The sequence below is a fragment of the Ornithorhynchus anatinus genome, chromosome 1, assembly GCF_004115215.2.
Source record: "Ornithorhynchus anatinus isolate Pmale09 chromosome 1, mOrnAna1.pri.v4, whole genome shotgun sequence".
NCBI lineage: Eukaryota > Metazoa > Chordata > Mammalia > Monotremata > Ornithorhynchidae > Ornithorhynchus > Ornithorhynchus anatinus.
This window is the reverse complement of record NC_041728.1, coordinates 107,900,823-107,920,290: the sequence shown is the minus strand read 5'-3', so window position 1 is coordinate 107,920,290 and position 19,468 is coordinate 107,900,823. Positions and strand designations below refer to the sequence as shown.

The window sequence follows — 19,468 nt, the reverse complement described above, 5'->3', positions numbered from 1 at the left end:
GCTGCTATTTTTGCTGAATTTCTACCTGTCGGTCTCTCCCTGTGTGTTTTCCCTTCCACTCATTCATTCATTCAATAGTATTTATTGAGCGCTTACTATGTGCTGACCACTGTACTAAGCGCTTGGAATGTACAAATCGGCAACAGATACAGTCTCTGCCCATTGACGGGCTCACAGTCTAATCGGGGGAGACGGGCGGACAAAAACAATAGCAATATAATCAAGGGGATGAACATCTCATTAAAACAATAGCAATAAATAGAATCAAGGTGATGTACATCTCATTAACAGAATAAATAAGGTAATGAAAATATATACAATTGAGCGGACAAGCACTCCCCATTAGGTTGCCAGCTCCTTGTGGATCAAGACCATGTGGAGGTCAGCTTGTTCTAGAGGAAAGACTATGGAATTGGGAATCAGGAGAACTAGGTTCTAATCCCGGCTCCACCACTTGTCTGCTCTGTGACCTTGGGCAAGTCACTTAACTTCTCGATGCCTCAGTTTCCTCATCTGCAAAGTGGGGATTAAATACCCGCTCTCCCTCCCTATGAGCCCTGTGAGGGACAGGGACACGGTCTGATTTGGTTTTCTTATGACTAGTACATTGCTTGGCACATAGTAAGCACTTAATAATTATCATAATTATTATGACTATCATTATTGTTATTTTTGCTATTATTATCTCTGAATCTCTGTCTTTTACCTTCCACACGGTTCAGCCCAGTGCTTTGCCCACTGTAAGCCCTGATCAGTATCAGTGTGGATGTTAACACTGCTTAGGTGAAAGGAGCTGGCTCAGTGCTTAAAACAGTGCTCGGCATAGAGTAAGCGCTTAACAAATACCACTATTATTATTACCGCCATCAGGGAGCAATCCTACAGGTAGGATGGGTCCAGGGGCTCTCCAGCCCAGCTCCAGACTGAGAAACATCGTGCTTGCATTCCAATCAATCAATCAATCAATCATATTTACTGAGCGCTTACTATGTGCAGAGCACGGAGCTAAGCACTTGGGAGAGTACAACAGAATGAGCAGAGCTCCATTTTGACGCTCTTTCATTCCTTATATCATCTATCATGAGAAGCAGTGTGGCCTAATGGCTTAACCTCTCTGTGCCTCAGTTTCCTCATCGGTAAAATGAGGGTTAGATATCTTTTCTCCGCCTACTTCGACTGAGCCCCATGTGGGGCAGGGACCGTGTCCAACCTGATTATCTTGTATCCACCTCGGCATTTAGCACAGTGCTTGGTGCAAGGTAAGTTTTTAACAAACACCCCAATTTTATTATTTGAAATCCAGGGGCTTTGCGGCAGCTGGCCCTCCTACAGAGTCACGGCCCAGTAGCAGTCAAGACTTTTATTGAGCACCCGCTGGGTTCAATACACTCTCCTAAACCCTGGGAAAGCACAACAGGAGCACAAGATTTGGTCCCTGCCCACAAGGAGCTTACGCTCTAGCGGAATGTAGCCCCAAAAGATTTAAAACTGCAGCCTGATCCATGGCCTGTCCTGCCTCCGCTGTTGCTCTGCAGTTGTGCGGCTCTGATACTCAACGTGGCTCAGTGGAAAGAGCCCGGGCTTGGGAGTCAGAGGTCAAGGGTTCTAATCCCGGCTCCTCCGCTTGTCAGCTGTGTGACTTTGGGCAAGTCACTTAACTTCTCTGGGCTTCAGCTACCTCATCTGTAAAATGGGGATGAAGACTGTGAGCCTCACGTGGGACAACCTGATTACCTTGTATCCCCCACAGCGCTTAGAACAGTGCTTTACACATAGTAAGCGCTTAACAAATACCATCATTATAATTATTATTATTATTATTGTACGCATTTGGAAATCAATCTAAACACCCAAAGGTGGTGACCCCAGTTGGCACCTACATATCCCAGCAGTCTCTGCAGGGCAAACATAACCCAGCCCACAGCGTCTGAGAGGGGGTTGGGGAGGGGATGAATGGGGAAGTCAGGGCTGGGTTTGGGGAAGAGATGCTGGGAAATAATAATAATAACAATAATAATAATGATAATAACAATAATAATGATGGCAGTGGAAAGAGCCTGGGCTTCAGAGTCAGAGGTCATGGGTTCGACTCCCGGCTCTGCCACTTGTCAGCTGTGTGACTGTGGGCAAGTCAGTTAACTTCTCTGTGCCTCAGTTACCTCATCTGTAAAATGGGTACTGTGAGCCTCACGTGGGACGACCTGATTACCCTGTATCTCCCCCAGCGCTTAGAACAGTGCTCTGCACATAGTAAGTGCTTAACAAATACCAACATTATTATTATTATTATTATTACTATGTGCAAAGCACTGTTCTAAGTGCTGAGCACTGTCCTAAGTGCTGTAGCGAGGCCACAGACCCGAGATTGGCCTCCATGGTCCTGGCCTCTTTGGCCTTCGAGTCAGTCCTCCCCTGTCCCAACTTCCATTTCAGCACTTCACTGTCCCCTAATCCTTGAGTAATCAAATCCCACCCCCACCCCTTAGCCCTTAGGTACTATCTTGAAATTTGTTGCTTTACTCCTATCGGTATTTATTTTAGTGTCTGTCTCCCCCCACTAGGTTGTAAAGTCCTTGAGGGCGGGAATCACGTCTACTAACTCTCCTGTACTCTCTGAAGGGCGTAGTACAAGTGCTCTGCACAGAGTAAGCACTCAATAAATACCATTGATTGATTGAAATTGTCCAGCTTCTGCACCATGAATGATCAATTGGGTCCCGTGGCCCCTGAAGCATAGGGAACGCTAGCAAAGGTCATCTGCCATGAATCCTTACCTTTCAGAAGCCCCTGGAACCCACCCTCCCACAACCCTGTCCTTGTTCACTGAGTCATTCATTCATTCAATCATATTTATTGAGCACTTACTGTGTTCAGAGCACTGTATAATAATAATATTGCTATTTGTTAAGTGCTTGCTATGTGCAGAGAACTGTTCTAAGCGCTGGGGTAGACACAGGGGAATCCGGTTGTCTCACGTGGGGCTCACGTGGGGCTGCATTCATTCATTCATTCAATCATATTTACTGAGTGCTTACTATGTGCAGAGCACTGTACTAAGTGCTTGGAAGTTACAATTAGGCAACAGATAGAGACAATCCCTGCCCAACAACGAGCTCACTAAGCACTTGGAAAGTACAATTCAGCAATATAGACAATCCCTGCCCACACCGGGCTTACAGTCTAGAAATGGGGAAACAGACATCAAAACAAGTACACATGCATCAGTAGAAATAAATAGAATTATAGATATATATACACATCAAAAGAAGCAAGCAGGCATCAATATAAATAAGTAGAATTACAGATACGTACATAAATACACAAGTGCTGTGGGGCGGGAAGAGGCGGGTAGAGCAAAGGGAGCGAGTGGGGGCAAAGCGGAGGGGAGGAGGAGCTGTGGAAAAGGGGGGCTTAGTCTGGGAAGGCCTCTTGGAGGAGGTGACCCTTCGGTAGGGCTTTGAAGGGGAGAAATATGATTGTTTGGCAGATTTGAGGAGGAAGGGCATTCCAGGCCAGAGGTAGGATGTGGGCCTAGGATCGGCAGCGAGAGAGGTGAGATTGAGATACAGTGAGGAGGTTAGCGGCGGCAGAGGAGCGGAATGTGTGGGCTGGGATGTGGAAGGAGAGAAGGGAGGAGAGGTAAGAAGGGGCAAGGTGATAGTGAGCTTTGAAGCCAAGAGTGAGGAATTTTTGTTTGATTCAGAGATTGACAGGCAACCACTGGGAATTTTTGAGGAGGGGGGTGACATGCCCAGAACGTTTCTGTAGAAAGGTAATCTGGGCAGCAGAGTGAATAATAATAATAATGGCATTTGTTAAGCACTTACTATGTGCAAAGCTCTGTTCTAAGCGCTGGGGAGGATACAAGGTGATCAGGTTGTCCCACGTGGGGTTCACAGTCTTAATCCCCATTTTACAGATGGGGTACCTGAGGTCCAGAGAAGTTAAGTGACTTGCCCAAAGTCACACAGCTGACAAGTGGCTGAGCCGGGATTTGAACCCATGACCTCTGACTCTCAAGCCCGGGCTCTTTCCACTGAGCCACGCTGCTTGTGGGGAGAGACAGGAGGCTGATACAGTAATCCAGTCGGGTTAGGATGAGTGATTGTACTAACGTTACAAACGGTACAAATGGTAGCGGTTTGGATGGAGAGGAAAGGAGAGTCATGGGGTAGCAATAATAATTATTATTAATAATAATAATAATGGTACTTTAAGCACTTACTATGTACCAAGCACTGTTCTAAGTGCTGGAGTAGATACAAATTAATCAGGTTGGACACAGTCCCTGTTCCACCTGGGGCGCACACTCTTCATACCCACTTTACAGATGAGGTAACTGAGGCTCAGAGAAGTAAAATGACTTGCCCGAGGTCACACAGCAGACACATGGTGGAGCCGGAATTAGAAACCAGGTCCTTCTGACTTCCAGGCCTGCGCCACGCTGCGTCTCATGGAGGGCAGGATAAGCCGAATTGCTCCCTGCTCCGTAATAACTGTGGTATTTGTCAAGCGCTAACTAGGTGCCAAGCACTGTGCTAAGAACTGGGGTGGATACAAGATAATCAGGTTGGACGGACCCTGTCCCACATGGGGCTCACGGTCTAAGTAGGAAGGAGAACAGGTATTGGATCGCCGTCTTCAGATGAGGGAACCAAAGCACAGAAATCAAATACGATTCAAATATGATTGATTGAATGAATTAAATGACTTGCCCAAGGTCTCACCTAGCTGGCAGGTGGCAGAGCAGGGATTAGAACCCAGGTCCTCCGACTCCCAGGCTGGTGTGCTTTCCCCTCAGCCATGCTGCTTCTCATGTCAGTGTCGGTCTGCTGGGTCTAACCGATACATCTGCCCCATGACCAGTCTCTTGGGGATAAAGCATTGAAAAGCAGTGTGGCCTAGTGGACAGAGCACAGGCCTGTGAGTCAGAAGGACCTGGGTTCTAATTCTGACTCCACCACTTGTCTGCTGTGTGACTTTGGGCAAGTCACTTCAGTTCTCTGTGCCTCAGTTAACTCATCTGGAAAATGGGGATTAAGACTGTGAGCCCCATGTGGGATAGGGACTGTGGCCAACCTGATTAGTTTGTGCCTACCTCAGATCTTAGTACAGTCATTCATTCATTCAATCATACTTATTGAACACAGTGTATGCAGAGCACTGTACTAAGCTCTTGGGAGAATACAAGACAAAAATAAACAGACACTTTTCCTGCCCACAGCAAGCTTACAGTCTCGGTGGGGGGAGACAGACATCAGTACAAATAAACTACAGATACGTACATAAGTGCTGTGGTGCTGAGAAGGGCACGTAGTAAGCGCTTACTGAATACCATTAAAAACAAAACACGCAAACAACAAACATAAAACATTAGACTAGATTCTGATGGAGGCTGTCGGTCCTGGGTTTGCTAGCCGGATTGCCAAGATAAACCCTTTGCCATTCTTTCCCGGCCCTTCTGGCCTCTAAGCTGTAAGCTCAATGAGGGCAGGGACTGTGTCTGTTTTTTTTTTTTTTTTTTGGTATTTGTTGAGCGCTTACTATGTGCAGAGCACTGTTCTAAGCGCTGGGGTAAACATAGGGGAATCAGGTTGTCCCACGTGGGGCTCACAGTCTTAATCCCCATTTTACAGATGAGGGAACTGAGGCACAGAGAAGTTAAGTGACTTGCCCACAGTCACACAGCTGACAAGTGGCAGAGCTGGGATTCGAACTCATGAGCCCTGACTCCAAAGCCCATGCTCTTTCCACTGCGCCACGCTGCTTCTCTGTTTATTGCTGTACTGTACTCTTCCAAGCCCTTAGTACAGTGTTCCGCATACAGTAAGAGCTCAATAAATACAACTGAATGACAATGACTCTGGAGCTTCTCTCAATCCTGGAGCCAGGTCTCTTCACTGTAGAGGAGAGGAAAGCGTAGAGTAGTCTTCCCTTTCCCAGAAACTCACCACCGTGATGTTGCAATCTTTGACTCCTTGCTGGCTTTTAACTCACATTCCATCTGCCTCTAAATCCTGCAGGCTATAATACTTCCTGTATACTCCCAAGAGGCCATTGAGACCTCCCCGTTTCCAATCTCTGCCCTCTCCACTCTATGCGTCACCCTCCCATTCGTATGACCTTATAAAATGTCACTAGGCAGACATCTTTCAACTCCTCCAAAACCGCGTACTTCTGCATCCAGCAGAAACCCCTGACCGCTGACTAGTACGCTTCTTACACACCCACTCTCTTCTCTCCTTACTTCCCAGCTTTTGCTCTTCAACTCCTCAATCAACCAATGGCATTTTTTAGAGCACTATACTGAGTCCTTGCCTCCCAAGCTCATCTTTTAACCCTGCATCATCCTCTCACCTCTCTTTTTTCAAATAATTTCTTATGGTCTTTGTTAAGAGTTTACTATGTGCCAGGTACTGTATTCTCCATCCGCTCACCCTTTAACTGATGACTGTTGCTCTGGCTGGAATTCACACCCCTTTCAAATCCACCAGATTTTCAAATTCTTCCTGAAAACCCATCACTTCCAAGAAGCATTCTCTGATTAAACTCCACCAGTTCATGACATCTGCAAAGCCACCCTCGGCCTCATATCTATCTATCTATCTATCTATCTATCTATCTATCTATCTATCTATCTATCTATCTATCTATCTCGGTTCATTGAAATCTAGCTATCTATATATAGGTTTGGGGGCTTTTTTTAATGGTATTTGTTAAGCTCTTACTATGTACCAGGAACTATAATAAGCACTGGGGTAGATACAAGCTAATTGGGTTGGACACACTCCCTATCCCAGATGGGACTCACATTTTTAATCCCCATTTTACAGATGAGGGGACTGAGGCACAGGAGGTGACTTACCCACGGTGAGACAGTAGACGCGTGGCAGAGCCAGGATTAGAACCCTCTGACTCCCAGGCCTGTGTTCTTTCCACTATGCCATGCTGCTTCATAGCGTTATGCAGATTGCTGTTATATAGATTGCTTTGTTTATACTATTTTAGTCCAATGTATCTATTTTATCTATATTTTGCCTGCTGCTCTGACTGTATGCATATAATTTATGTTTGCCTGAACCCCATTAGATTGTAACCTATTTGAGTGCAAGGCTTTTAACTTTCTCTCCCTTTAACTCTTTCCTAACAAAAAGCTCACAGTCTGGCTTATGGGCTGACTGAATTAATAAATAAGCGAAACACAATCCAGTCTGACAGGGATAGAACCCACAGACAGGAAAGGGGAGGTTAGTTAGACAGGGAAATGGAAAACTGTAAGACAAATAAATCCAGATCAGTCAGAGAGGAAAATGCAGAGTGGATAGACAGAGAAACAGAGCAATTGGACAGGGAAACAGAGCAGACAAACCATGCAGAAGTCCCGGCCACACTATTTCTGCTCCTGAATTGTCCCCAAATGTGGCCCTGGGGTCTGAGGGATTCAGTAGTCAAAATCCTCTAGCCTCGAACCTGACATTCATCCAAGCCCCATTTCACCCATTTAATGTATTTTAATGTCTGTTTCCCCCCTAACAATAATAATAATAATTGGCATTTGTTCAGTGCTTACTATGAGCCAAACACTGGACTAAGCTCTGGGGAAGATACAAGATCATCAGGTCCCACAAGCGGCTCGCCTTCTCAGGAGGAGGGAGCAAAGGTATTGAATCCCCACTTTGCAGACGAGGTAACTGAGGCACAAAGAAGTTAAGTGACTTCCCCAAGATCACACAGCAGGTAAGTGGCAGAGGGGGGTTTAGAAACCAGATCCTCTGACTCCCAGGCTCTTGATCTTTCCACTAGGCCACGTTCTTTTTCTCTAGACTTTTTCTCTAGATTGTACTGTACTTTCCCTAGCATTTAGTACAATGCTCTCTCCAGAGTAAGCACTCATAGTAAGCTGATATCTGGGCTGGAAGGGAGGGGAGAGACAGAGTTGGGGGTCGGGAGGAGAGATAGGAGTCTCCTCCTGGTGCCTGAGTGGAGCGGCAGGGGCACAGGACACCTCCTGATCCGTCCCAGCTCCATGGTCACTGGTCCCTGAATGGCTGGACCCTGTCTAGAATCCCTACGGCTAGAGAAACGCATTAATCTGATTAACTTGTATCCACCCCAGTGCTTAGAACAGTGCTTGGCAAATAGTAAGCACTTAACAAGTACCGATATTAGGATCAGAAGGACCCGGTTTCTAATCCCGGCTCCACCACTTGTCGGCTGTGTGACCTTGGACTAGTCACTTCACTTCTCTGGGCCTCAGTTACCTCATCTGTAAAATGAGGATTGAGACTGTGAGCCCCATGTGGGATAGGGACTGGGTCCAACCTGATTACCTTGTATTTATTTCAGCGCTTAGAAAAGTGCTTGGCACATAGTAAGTACTTAACAAATACCATAATTATTATTATTATTTTCTGTTCCTCATTTTCCTCATCTGTAAAATGGGGATTAAAGACTGTGAGTCACAGGTAGGACAGGGACTGTGTCCTACCTGATCTATGTCCTACCTGATCTACCCCAGTGCGTAGTATAGTGCCTGGCACATAGTAAGTACTTCACAAATGTCACAATAATAAAAATAATAATGATAATTAAAAAGCTATTTGGACCAACAAGACACTTGGGCTAACAAATGGCCCTCTCCCAGACCAGAACCCTTTGAGCCCATCTGAACCTGCCTGAACCCATCTCTGGACCAACCTAGAAGTGGCTCCAGGCTTACTTTGAGGTGCAACTGCTCCATTGAGGAGGTCTTAGCTACTGTAGGAAGAGGCAGTACCAGGAGTTCTGGGGGACACACCGTCCATGCATGGAGCTGTGATGCTCTGGCCTAAAACCTCCAAAGGGCTTGGGTTTTAGGGTTTAGGGGTCAGTCCAATCATGAGCCAAACCTCCCTCTGGCTTGGGCCTGTGGGCTCCATGGGTTGGCCTGGCCCTGCACCCGGACCACCAGGCCCCAGATCCCCATCTGGCCTTCCTCCCGGCTCTGGATCTAGGGTCTGAGCAAACGTGCAGTTGGATAAACCCCATCAGATCCAGGCTGAGGCGGGTGGGGAGAGACGGATCCTTCTCCTCGTGTCGGAGTATAGTGACAGGAAGCACAGGACACCTTCTGACCGGTCCCAGCTCCTTGGTCACTGGACCCTGAATGGCCGGACCCTGTCTGGAAACCCTGTGGCCAGAGAGACCCATTGAAGGTGGATGCTTTTCTGGAAAGTTCGAAGCTGCCTCGGCCGGGGAGAAAGATTGCTTTCTCTGGCGCCAAGAGGCGGCGGGGTGGGAGCTGGCCTGACAGTGGCCAGCTCAGAACTGAACCAGTGGCATTTTCCGGCTCCCAAAACACCAGCGACGGCTGCCTCTTCCCGTCTTTTGGGACCCCAGATGTCACGGGACCTCACAGCCGTGGAGCGGGGCTTCCGGGGATGACCTCAGGCCAGTGCAGATGGCCTGAGACCAAGGACCCCCTCTCCCATTTCTAATGGGACTCAGTTGGAGAGGGGGGAAAGGGTGACGAGGAGCAGCCAGCCCAAATCTCTCAAGGCCCCAGGTCTGTGGCAGAGACGCCTCTTGGCTCAAGTGCCTCAGAGTCAATCGATCAATGGTATTTATTAAATGCTGTTGTAAGCACTTATTTATTTATTTATATTAATGTCTGTTTCCCTCTCTAGACCGAGCTCACTGTGAGCAGGGAACTTGTCTACTAACTCTGTTGCACTGTATTCTCCCAAGCACTTAGTACAGTGCACACAGTAAGGCCTCAATAAATACAACTGATTGACTGGAAGAGTTCAACAAGACAGAGTTGGTGGATACCATCAGTGCCCTCGAGGAGCTGATGGTCTAATGGAGCTGGTTCAAGGCCTCCGTGGGACCGGTGGGAGTCCAGCCTCTTGTCTGTCTACTCCGATCCCAGCAGTTCCCAAACGCACATGCCCCGGGGTGGCTGTTCCTTTCCCGGTCCCGGCCCGCTAAACCCAGGCCTTCCAGCTCCCTTCTCCCATCACAGGTCAGTTGGCCACTGTCCTTCCCCTTGGGGCACTGGACTGTAAGCTCACTGTAGGCAAGGAATGCGTCTGTTGTTTTGTTCTTTTGTACTCTCCCAAGTGCTTAGTACAGGGCTCTGCACTCAGTAAATGCTCAATAAATACGACTGAATGACTGAGTGACTGGAGCCAGCATCCCGCCCGCGGCCTGCAGGGGGTCAGTTAGCCAAATCCCTTTGCCACCTGCCATTTGGAACCAAGTGACCCCATAAGAAGTCTTAAGGAGCAAGCCAATTCCTGGGACTTAAGACTCTATTGACCATGTAAATAGAACAACTCCTCCCGTCCGCCGTGGCCTGCAGCGCCCCCAACCCTCCGTCCCCCGAGTCCCCCCGCCGGGGGCCGTGCCGGGCGACTCACCCTCTGCACGATGGACTGGCCATCTCTGATCTGCACGGCCAGCCCCAGGTCCGAGAGCCTGCAGTTTCCGCGGTCGTCCAGGAGCACGTTTTCAGGCTTCATGTCCCGGTAGACGATGCGGATGGAGTGCAGGTGCAAGATGCCGCAGGTGATCTGGGCCGAGTAGAAGAGGACACGCGCCGGTTCCAGGCCCAGCTCTCCCACGTGGTAGATGTGGTACTTGAGGTCCCCGCCGGTCATCAGGCTCATGACCAGGCACAGGTGGGTCTTGCTCTGGTAGGCGTAGGCCAGCGTGACGATGAAGGGGCTATTCACCTTCTCCAGGATCTCCTTCTCCAGCAGGGCCATCTTCTCTCCGCTCTTCTTCTTCAAGCGCTTCTTGTCCAGCTTCTTGCAGGCGTACATCTTGCCCGTGTTCTTCACCTGGATTGCACAGACCTGCGGGGGCAGGGAGAGGGCGGGGGCATTGGGGAGGAGGGAAGTAGGAGCACCGAGTGGCCGCCGGCCAGGAGGGGAACCGAGTCCGAGGGCAGACAGCTGATCTGGGCCCTCGCTGATCTCCTTGTGGCTTCCCCGCTCTGAGTATCTCCTATCGACAGGGCAGCCCCGGGTAGAGCCGGTTAAGCTGCTTCCAGGACCGGAGGCCCTGTGAGAAGCCATCCTCTTGGTGGATGGGCCAAGGGGGCTGGGTGGCTACCACTCTCTCCCTGTGACTTTGAGCCCTGGCTGGTCAGCCTGGGAAAAGACAACTCTTTTTTATTTTTTGGTATTTGTTAAGCGCTTACTATGTGCCAGGCACTGTACTAGGCACTGGGGTAGATAGAAGCTAATCAAGTTGTACACGGTCCCTGTCCCATATGGGGCTCACAGTCTTAATCCCCATTTTCCAGATGAAGGAACTGTGGCCCAGAGAAGTGAAATGACACTCCCAAGGTCACCCAGCAGACAAGTGGCTGAGCCTGGATTATAACCCAGGTCCTTCTGACTCCCAGGTCCTTGCTCTATCCACTAGGCCACACTTTCCTCCTCCCTCCGGCCGCTGCTTCCTGCCCTGTCTGTTGTCTTCACCTCCCGCCCCTCTGGGGTCCCACCCCCCCATTTCCTGTCCCTCCCAGCCCCGCCCTGACCCCACCCCCCCATATCTCCCCTCCCAGGCACCCATCCCCTTCTCGGCCCCAGCCCCCATACCTCCCCGAAGCCCCCCTTGCCCAACACGCGGAACTCGTAGAAATACTTGTCGGTCACGGGCTGCTGCTCGAAGACCTTCCACTGCAGGAACTGGTCGAAGAAAGGACTGGCCTGGAAGGCCTGGAAGGGCTGGTCGCGGAGGAAGGCCAGCGTCTCGGCCTTGGCCAGGGCCACCACAGCGGGGCCCTCCGCAGCAGGGGCGGTGCTGCTCTGGCCCGCCAGCTTGGCGCTCAGGAAGGGCAGCGGGCCCTCTGGGACCCCAGCCCGCGAGCAGTCGGCCAGCAGGGCCCGCAGCCTGCTCTCCTTGGGCTCGCCCTCCTCGGCCAGCTCCCAGTCGGACACCTCGGCCAGGAAGTCGGCGGCCGGCTGGTAGGCGGGCACGGTGGCCAGGAACTCGCGGAACAGGCGGCGGCCAACGGGCTGCCGCTCGCACAGGCTGTCGAAATCAGAGGGCAGAGCCTGGCGCAGGGTGGTGCAGTGCTCCCGGCCCGGCAGGGCCAGGCTGCGCCGCCGCTTCTGGATCTCCTTGCTGTCCCCGTCGGACGGCTTGCGGGCCTGGAGGTAGGCCGTGTTGGCGATCAGGTTGTCCAGGCCACCCATGTCCACCATGGCTGCGGCCTTGGGGGCCCGGGGCGGGGCGTCGCCGGGAGCGAGGGGGCCGGCCGGAGAGCTTCACCGACCCGGAGAGCTTCACCGACCCGGCGGAGCGCGGGTCGAGGCTGGGGCTCTCGCCCGCACTGGCTGCCATTAAATAGCGCTCAGGGGATTGTCCCTAAATCCCCGGGTTGTGGCCCGCTCGGGGCGGATTGTAAGAGGTTTCGCCGGTAAGGAGCTTTGGGATAGCTATCTATAGTCCTGCAGGAGGCGGCTCCAGCTACCCCCCCGGCCCCTGTCCACCATCAATCTTGACCAGCTTCCCCAGTCTTGACCAGCTTCCCCAGCCCCCACCTCTCCTCTCGACCGTCCCCAGGCAGCCACCTGACTTGCCCTTGGCCCCAGGACCCCCTGTCTTGGGATTGTCAGATTGACGCCTGCCTCTCGGAGCCCCCTGGGCTGGGAACCCAGAGACGGGAGCGGAAGCTCATTTAGACCGTGAGCCCCGAGTGAGACAGGGCCTGTTTCTGACTTGATTGTCTTGTATCGGCCCCAGCGCTTAGTCCAGGGCTTGACGCAATAATGAGTGCTTACAAATATACAGTTGTTATTACTATACTCTTATGAGCAGCTAGACATCATTCCCACAGACTCCTACATCATTCCCTGCCTCTGCTCCACACTCCACCCCAAACCATGGCAGGGCTTAGTACAGTGCCTGGCGCATAGTAAGCTCTTAACAAATACCATAATTATTAGCAAGGTCAGACTGGTGGTGAGGGAGCAGGGGGAGAACCTTAGGGCAGCGGGGAAGGCTGGGGACATAGGATGAGGGATTGAGGAAGGGCCTGGGATTTTTCCCCCTGGCAGTTTGCAGCTTGGACCATACCCCATGGACCGTGCTTTGGCTCAGAATCACCCCTGTCTGCTGGCCTGGGTTTCTCTCTTCCAGGGGACTGAGCGGTTGCCAACGGAGAGCAGGCCAGTGTCTGAAAATAACAATTCTTAACCCTAGCGGGAAGCCCGCCCCTTCCCTCCCCAGGCAGATACATTGGCAGCGTCGACCACTGGCTCCACGTTTAGAAATGGGCGGCAGAGCCCTTTAGCAAAGTCTCCGTCAAACGCCGTGATCCCTGTCAAGTCCTCTTAGCCTCAGTGCAAATCCCCTGGAGCCTCACAGTCCTCAGCCACTGGGGTTGCCGCCTGATCCCCGTCCGGACCCTGGCCCCAGCTGTGACCCCCCGCACAGGGTGGGAGGTGAGGACGGGGATCTGGGGTGCTGAGGATCGACGGTATTCCTCGTGTCTGTTCCAGGCCACCGTAGATCCAGATTGCCAGGGTTTGGGTGATTCCACTGCTTTGGGAAGAAGTATGGCCTAGTGGAAAAAGCATGGGCCTGAGAGGCAGAGGACCTGAAGTCTAATCTCGGCTCTTCCACTTGCCTGCTGTGGGTGAAGTCTCTTAACTTCTCTGTGCCTTGGTTTCCCTTACCTGTCAAATAGGGATTAAGATCCTGTCCTCCCTCTTATTTAGTCTGTAAACCCTATGTGGGACAGGGATCGTGTAGGATCTGATTATCTTGGATCTATTCTAGAGTTTAATACAATGCTTGGCACATAGTAAGCATTTAATAGAGAAGCAGCGTGGCTCAGTGGAAAGAGCCTGGGCTTTGGAGTCAGAGGTCATGAGTTCGAATCCCAGCTCTGCCACTTGTCAGCTGTGTGACTGTGGGCAAGTCACTTAACTTCTCTGTGCCTCAGTTCCCTCATCTGAAAAATGGGGATGAAAACTGTGAGCCCCACGTGGGACAACCTGATTCCCCTGTGTCTACCCCAGCGCTTAGAACAGTGCTCTGCACATAGTAAGCGCTTAACAAATACCAACAAATACCAACATTTAATGAATACAGTGATAATTTTCATTAACATTATCATTATTATTATTTTATTATTATTCAAGCAGGGAGCTACCACAGGTCTATGATGTGGCAATTCAATGTTCTGCTGACAGCTCAAGCTTAACATGTCCAAAACAGATCTTCTCACTCAAACCCTGTCTTCCCCTGACTTTGGTATTTGTTAAGCACTTACTATGTGCAGAGCACTGCTCTAAGCGCTGGGGTAGATACAGGGTAATCAGGTTGTCCCATGTGAGACTCACAGTCTTAATCCCCTTTTACAGATGAGGGAACTGAGGCACAGAGAAGTGAAGTGACTTGCCCACAGTCACACAGCTGACAAGTGGCAGAGCCAGGATTCGAACTCATGACCTGTAGACATTCATTTATTCATTCAATCGATCATATTTATTGAGCACTTACTGTGTGCAGAGCACTGTACTAAGCGCTTGGAACATACAATTCGGCTATAGATAGAGACAAACCCTCCACAAGCCTCTAACCACGGTGTTATCCTGACTCGGCTCTCTTGTTCACCCCACACATTCAATCCGTCACCAAAACCTGCCGGTCTCACCTTTATAATATCGCCAAGATCCGCCCTTTCCTCTCCACCCAAACGGCTATCTTATTGTTACAGGCTCTCATAATATCCCAGCTGGATTATTATGTCAGCCTTCTCTCTGATCTCCCTTCCTCTTCTCTCTCCCCGCTCCAGTCTATTCTTCACTCCGCTGCCCGGCTCATCTTCCTGCAGAATCGCTCTGGGCATATCACTCCCCTTCTTAAAAACCTCCAGTGGTTGCCTATCGACCTCCGCACGAAACAGAAACTTCTCACTCTAGGCTTCAAGGCTCTCCATCACCTTGCCCCCTTCTACCTCTCCTCCCTTTTGTCTTTCTACCGCCCACCCCGCACGCTCCGCTCCTCCGCCGCCCACCTCCTCACTGTCCCCCGTTCTCGCCTATCCGGCCATCGACCCCTGGGCCACGTCCTCCCGCGGTCCCGGAATGCCCTCCCTCCTCACCCCCGCCAAACTAATTCTCTTCCCCTCTTCAAAACCCTACTTAGAACTCACCTCCTCCAAGAGGCCTTCCCAGACTGAGCTCCCCTTTTCCCTCTGCTCCCTCGCTCCCCCTCTACCCCCCCTTCACCTCTCCTCAGCTAAGCCCTCACTTCTCCCCTTTCCCTCTGCTCCTCCCCCTCTCCCTTCCCCTCCCCTCAACACTGAACTCGTCCGCTCAACCGTATATATTTTCATTACCCTATTTATTTTGCTAATGAGATGTACATCACCTTGATTCTATTTGCTATTGTTTTAATGAGATGTTCATCCCCTTGATTTTATTTATTGCTATTGTTTTTGTCTGTCCGTCTCCCCCGATTAGACTGTAAGCCCATCAAAGGGCAGAGACTGTCTCTGTTACCGATTTGTACATTCCAAGCGCTTAGTACAGTGCTCTGCACATAGTAAGCGCTCAATAAATACTATTGAATGAATGAATGACTCATCTCTCTCATTTCTGTCACCAAATCTTGTCGATTCAACCTCCACAGCATTGCTAAAATCTGCCCTTTCCTCTCCATCCAGACTGCTTTCACATTAATCTGGGCGCTTTACCCTATTCTGCCTTGATTACTGCATGAGCCTCCTTGCTGACCTTCCTGCCCGCTGTCTCTCCCCACTCCAGTCCCTACTTCAGTCCGGGCAGCTGCCTGGATCATTTTCTACAAAAACACTCTATGTTTCCCCACTCCTCTGAAGAACCATTAGTGGTTGCCCATCCACCTAGCATCAAATGGAAATTCACCATTAACTTTAAAGCACTTAATCACTTTGCCTCCTCCTCCCCTACTCCCTGATTTCCTACTCTAACCCAGCCCGCAAACTTTAATCCTCTAATGTCAACCTACTAGCTGTATCTCAATCTTGCCCACATCCTGCCTCTGGCCTAGAATGCCCTCCCTCTATATCTGACAATCACACTCCCCACCTTCAAAGCACATCTCAAGAGGCCTTCCTCGACTAAGCCCTCATTTTCTCTTCTCACCCTCCTTTCTCCATTTTTGCACTTTATTATTATTCTTATTGTATTTGTTAAGCAGTCACTATATGTCAAGCACTGTTCTTAGCATTTGGATTTGCACTCTTTATCTACCACTCCTTCAACCGCACATCACTTAAGTCCATGAGAAGCAGTGTGGCTCAGTGGAAAGAGCACGGACTTGGGAGTCAGAGGTCATGGGTTCTAATCGCAGCTCTGCCACTTGTCAGCTGTGTGACTTTGGGCAAATCACTTCACTTCTCTGTGCCTCAGTTACCTCATCTGTAAAATGGGGACTAAGACTGTGAGCCCTACTGGGACAATCTGATCACCTTGTATCCCTCCAGCGCTTAGAACAGTGCTTTGTACATAGTAAGCGCTTAACAAATACCATTATTATTAAGTCCATAGACAAAATTGATTTATTTATATTAATGTCTGTCTCTCCCTCTAGACTGTAAATTTGCTGTGGGTAGGGAACATGTCTACCAACTCTATTGTACGGTTCTCTCCCAAGCACTTAATACTGTGCTCTGAACACTGTATGTACTCAATAAATACAAATGATTGATGAAATCCAAACTAAATAACTGTCTTCTGAAAATTCATCTTGAAACATCACAGTCCAGGGAGACTGCCAAATTGCTCTTGCCCACAGTTTCCGGCTGAAGCCTGGGAAGTGGTTAGGAGGGCCAGCCCACAGTTCTTCTCAAGACTTATGCAAGCCTCTGTCAGTGGAACCTTAGGCAAGTCCCTTCACTTCTCTGCGCCTCAATTCCCTCATCTGTAAAATGGGGATTGAGACTGTGAGCCCCATGTAGGACAGGTACTGTGCCCAACTCGATTTGCTCATATCCACTCCAGTGCTGAGTACAGTGCCTGGCACATAGTAAGTGATTAACAAATACCATCATTATTGTTATTGTCATTATTATTATTAAGCCTCCCGTCCAGCACAAGTGGAGTTTCCTCCGCGGCCAATTCCCGGGGAGAGTCACTGGTACTATTATTTCCGTGAGCGGAGCCGAGCTAGGCTGGGTTATTGAACTGGAGGCCAAATACCAGGGAGGGAGGAAAAGGAGCTCTGGGATAAGAGGCTACTTTCACAGCTACATCAAGACCTTTCCTGTTGCCTTTCTAAAGGAGGAGCAGTGTGGTCTAGTGGATAAAGCACGGGCCTAGGAGTCAGAAGGACCTGGGTTCTAATCTCGGCTCCACCACTCATCTGTGTGACCTTGGGTAAGTCACTTAACTTCTCTGGGCCTCAGTTCCCTCATCTGTAAAATGGGGATTGACTGTGAGCCTCATGAGGGACAGGGACTGTATCCAAATTGATTAGCTTGTACTCACCCCAGTGCTTAGGAGAGTGCCTGGCTCATAGTAAGCGCTTAACAAATACCATAAAAAATGATCCCATCAAGTGTGTGCATGTATTCACTTTAGTTTATTTTGTTGCTTTTTTAAAAAAAACTGTATTTGTTTAGCGCTCACTATGTGTCAAGCACTGCTCTAACTGCTGGGAAAGCTGAAATTCAGAAAGGTTGAGCAACTTTTGTGAGATCATACAGTGGCCTGGGGCAGCATGAAAACTTAGCACAACTTTCCAAATAGCAGGGACATCATCACTGGTAAACCAGCTCTGATTAGGGTAATCTGCAATAAATCTTTGTGTCAAACCCGATACAGGAGGCTAAAGTGTTAGCTTAGGAAACAACAGGGGTCTAGTGGAAAGAGCAAGGACCTGGGAGCCAGAGGACCTAGGTTCTAATCCTGGCTCTACCTGTCCGCTGTGTGATCTTGGGCAAGTCACAACTTCTCTGTGCCTCAGTTACCTCCTCTTTAAAATAGGGGTTACATCTTACTCTCCCCTAGACTATGAGCTCTATGTGGGACTGGGATTGTGTCCCATCTAATTATCTTATCTATCCCAGCGCTTAGCACAGTGCCTGGCATACAATAAGCGTTTAACAGATACCATTTAGAAAAAAAAAGAGAGCTCTCCAATAACAAGGACTAGGAATGCAGTCCAGCTCACCAGCATGGAAGCACAGTGCTCATTGTTTCTTCAATCATTATTAACATTTATTGAGCACCTAATTTGGGCATAGTGCTGTGCTGGGGACATAGGAGTGTACAAAAGAGAGACAAATTGGAGGCCGACTTGAACAGCGATAGACACATCCAATTATCATTATTTTTTTTTTTACTATTATCCACCCCAGTAGCTGGGATTTTATCATCTTTATCTGGAATGAAATGATGCATATAAAAATGCAGTTTCATATTAAAAGCAAAAATGTTCTTCAGCACAAAAGGAAGATGATGTATGAATGAAATGGGGCATCACAAAAAAGGTGGCCCCGTTCACTGGAATAATGGCCAACTGTTCCAGGAAATAATGAGGAGATGAAAAGCCAGGGTGAATTTGAAGCAGAGTTCTCCCTGGCTTCTGGATTTTGGCCAATAATGTTCAGCTGCAAGAGGTCAGGAATGTAAACTCGTTGTGAGCAGAGAACATGTCTACCAATTTTATGGAAGCAAACTCTCCCATGGGTTTAGTACGGTGCTCTGCATACAGTATATGCTCAATAAATATGTTTGAGTGGAGGAAGCAGACGATGGTGATGATCCAGAACAGGGGGGCAGTCAGGGCAAGAGCATAGAGAGTCAAGGGGGGTGTTGAGTGATGGGCACAGTGTTGAAGGTAAGGACCATTGCATCTAGGGATGGAAGGATTTATCGCAGAGGCCAGGAGAGCTACAGTCACTGTAGGGAAGGATGGAGGGATCCAGAATCAGGAGGTTTCCGTCGGGGCAGAGGATGGTTTGGGAAACAATAATGACAATAATAATAATGATGGTATTTGTTAAGTGCTTACGATGTGCCGAGCACTGTTCTAAGCGCTGGGGTAGATACAAATTACACAGGCTGTCCCACGTGGGGCTCACAGTATTAATCCCCATTTTATAGACGAGGTAACTGAGGCACAGAGAAGTTAAGCGGCTAGCTCCAGGTCTCACAGCAGACAAGTGGCGGAGGCGGGATTAGAACCCAAGTCCTCTGACTCCCAAGCCCATGCTCTTTCCACTAAGCCACGCTGAAAGGGAAGGGGTGGGGATGGATGACAGGTTAAGAGGTTACAGTCATTCTTATAGTCTGCAGTCAGGCCCCCTTTCCCTACTCCTCAAGAACCTCCAGTGGTTACCTATCCACCTGCACATCAGAAACTCCTCACCACTGGCTTAAAAACCTCACCTCACTACTCTCCTACTACAAACCAGCCCATATACTTCGCTCCTCTAATGCCAACCTTCTCACTGAACCTCGGTCTCATCCATCTCACC

The 19,468-nt window shown here is 49.6% G+C and overlaps 1 protein-coding gene across 1 annotated transcript in view; it reads right to left on the bottom strand.

Annotated features, from left to right (window-relative positions):
* Positions 1-12,197, bottom strand: part of GRK7 (G protein-coupled receptor kinase 7) — a 58,328-nt gene extending 46,131 nt beyond the window's left edge. The window contains exons 1-2 of the mRNA XM_029073661.2: positions 11,589-12,197; positions 10,401-10,838 (exon numbers count right to left, since the gene is read on the bottom strand). Coding sequence (XP_028929494.1) covers positions 10,401-10,838; positions 11,589-12,197 — 1,047 coding nt within the window. The remainder of the gene's footprint in view (positions 1-10,400; positions 10,839-11,588) is intronic.
* Between the last annotated feature and the right edge of the window lie 7,271 nt (positions 12,198-19,468).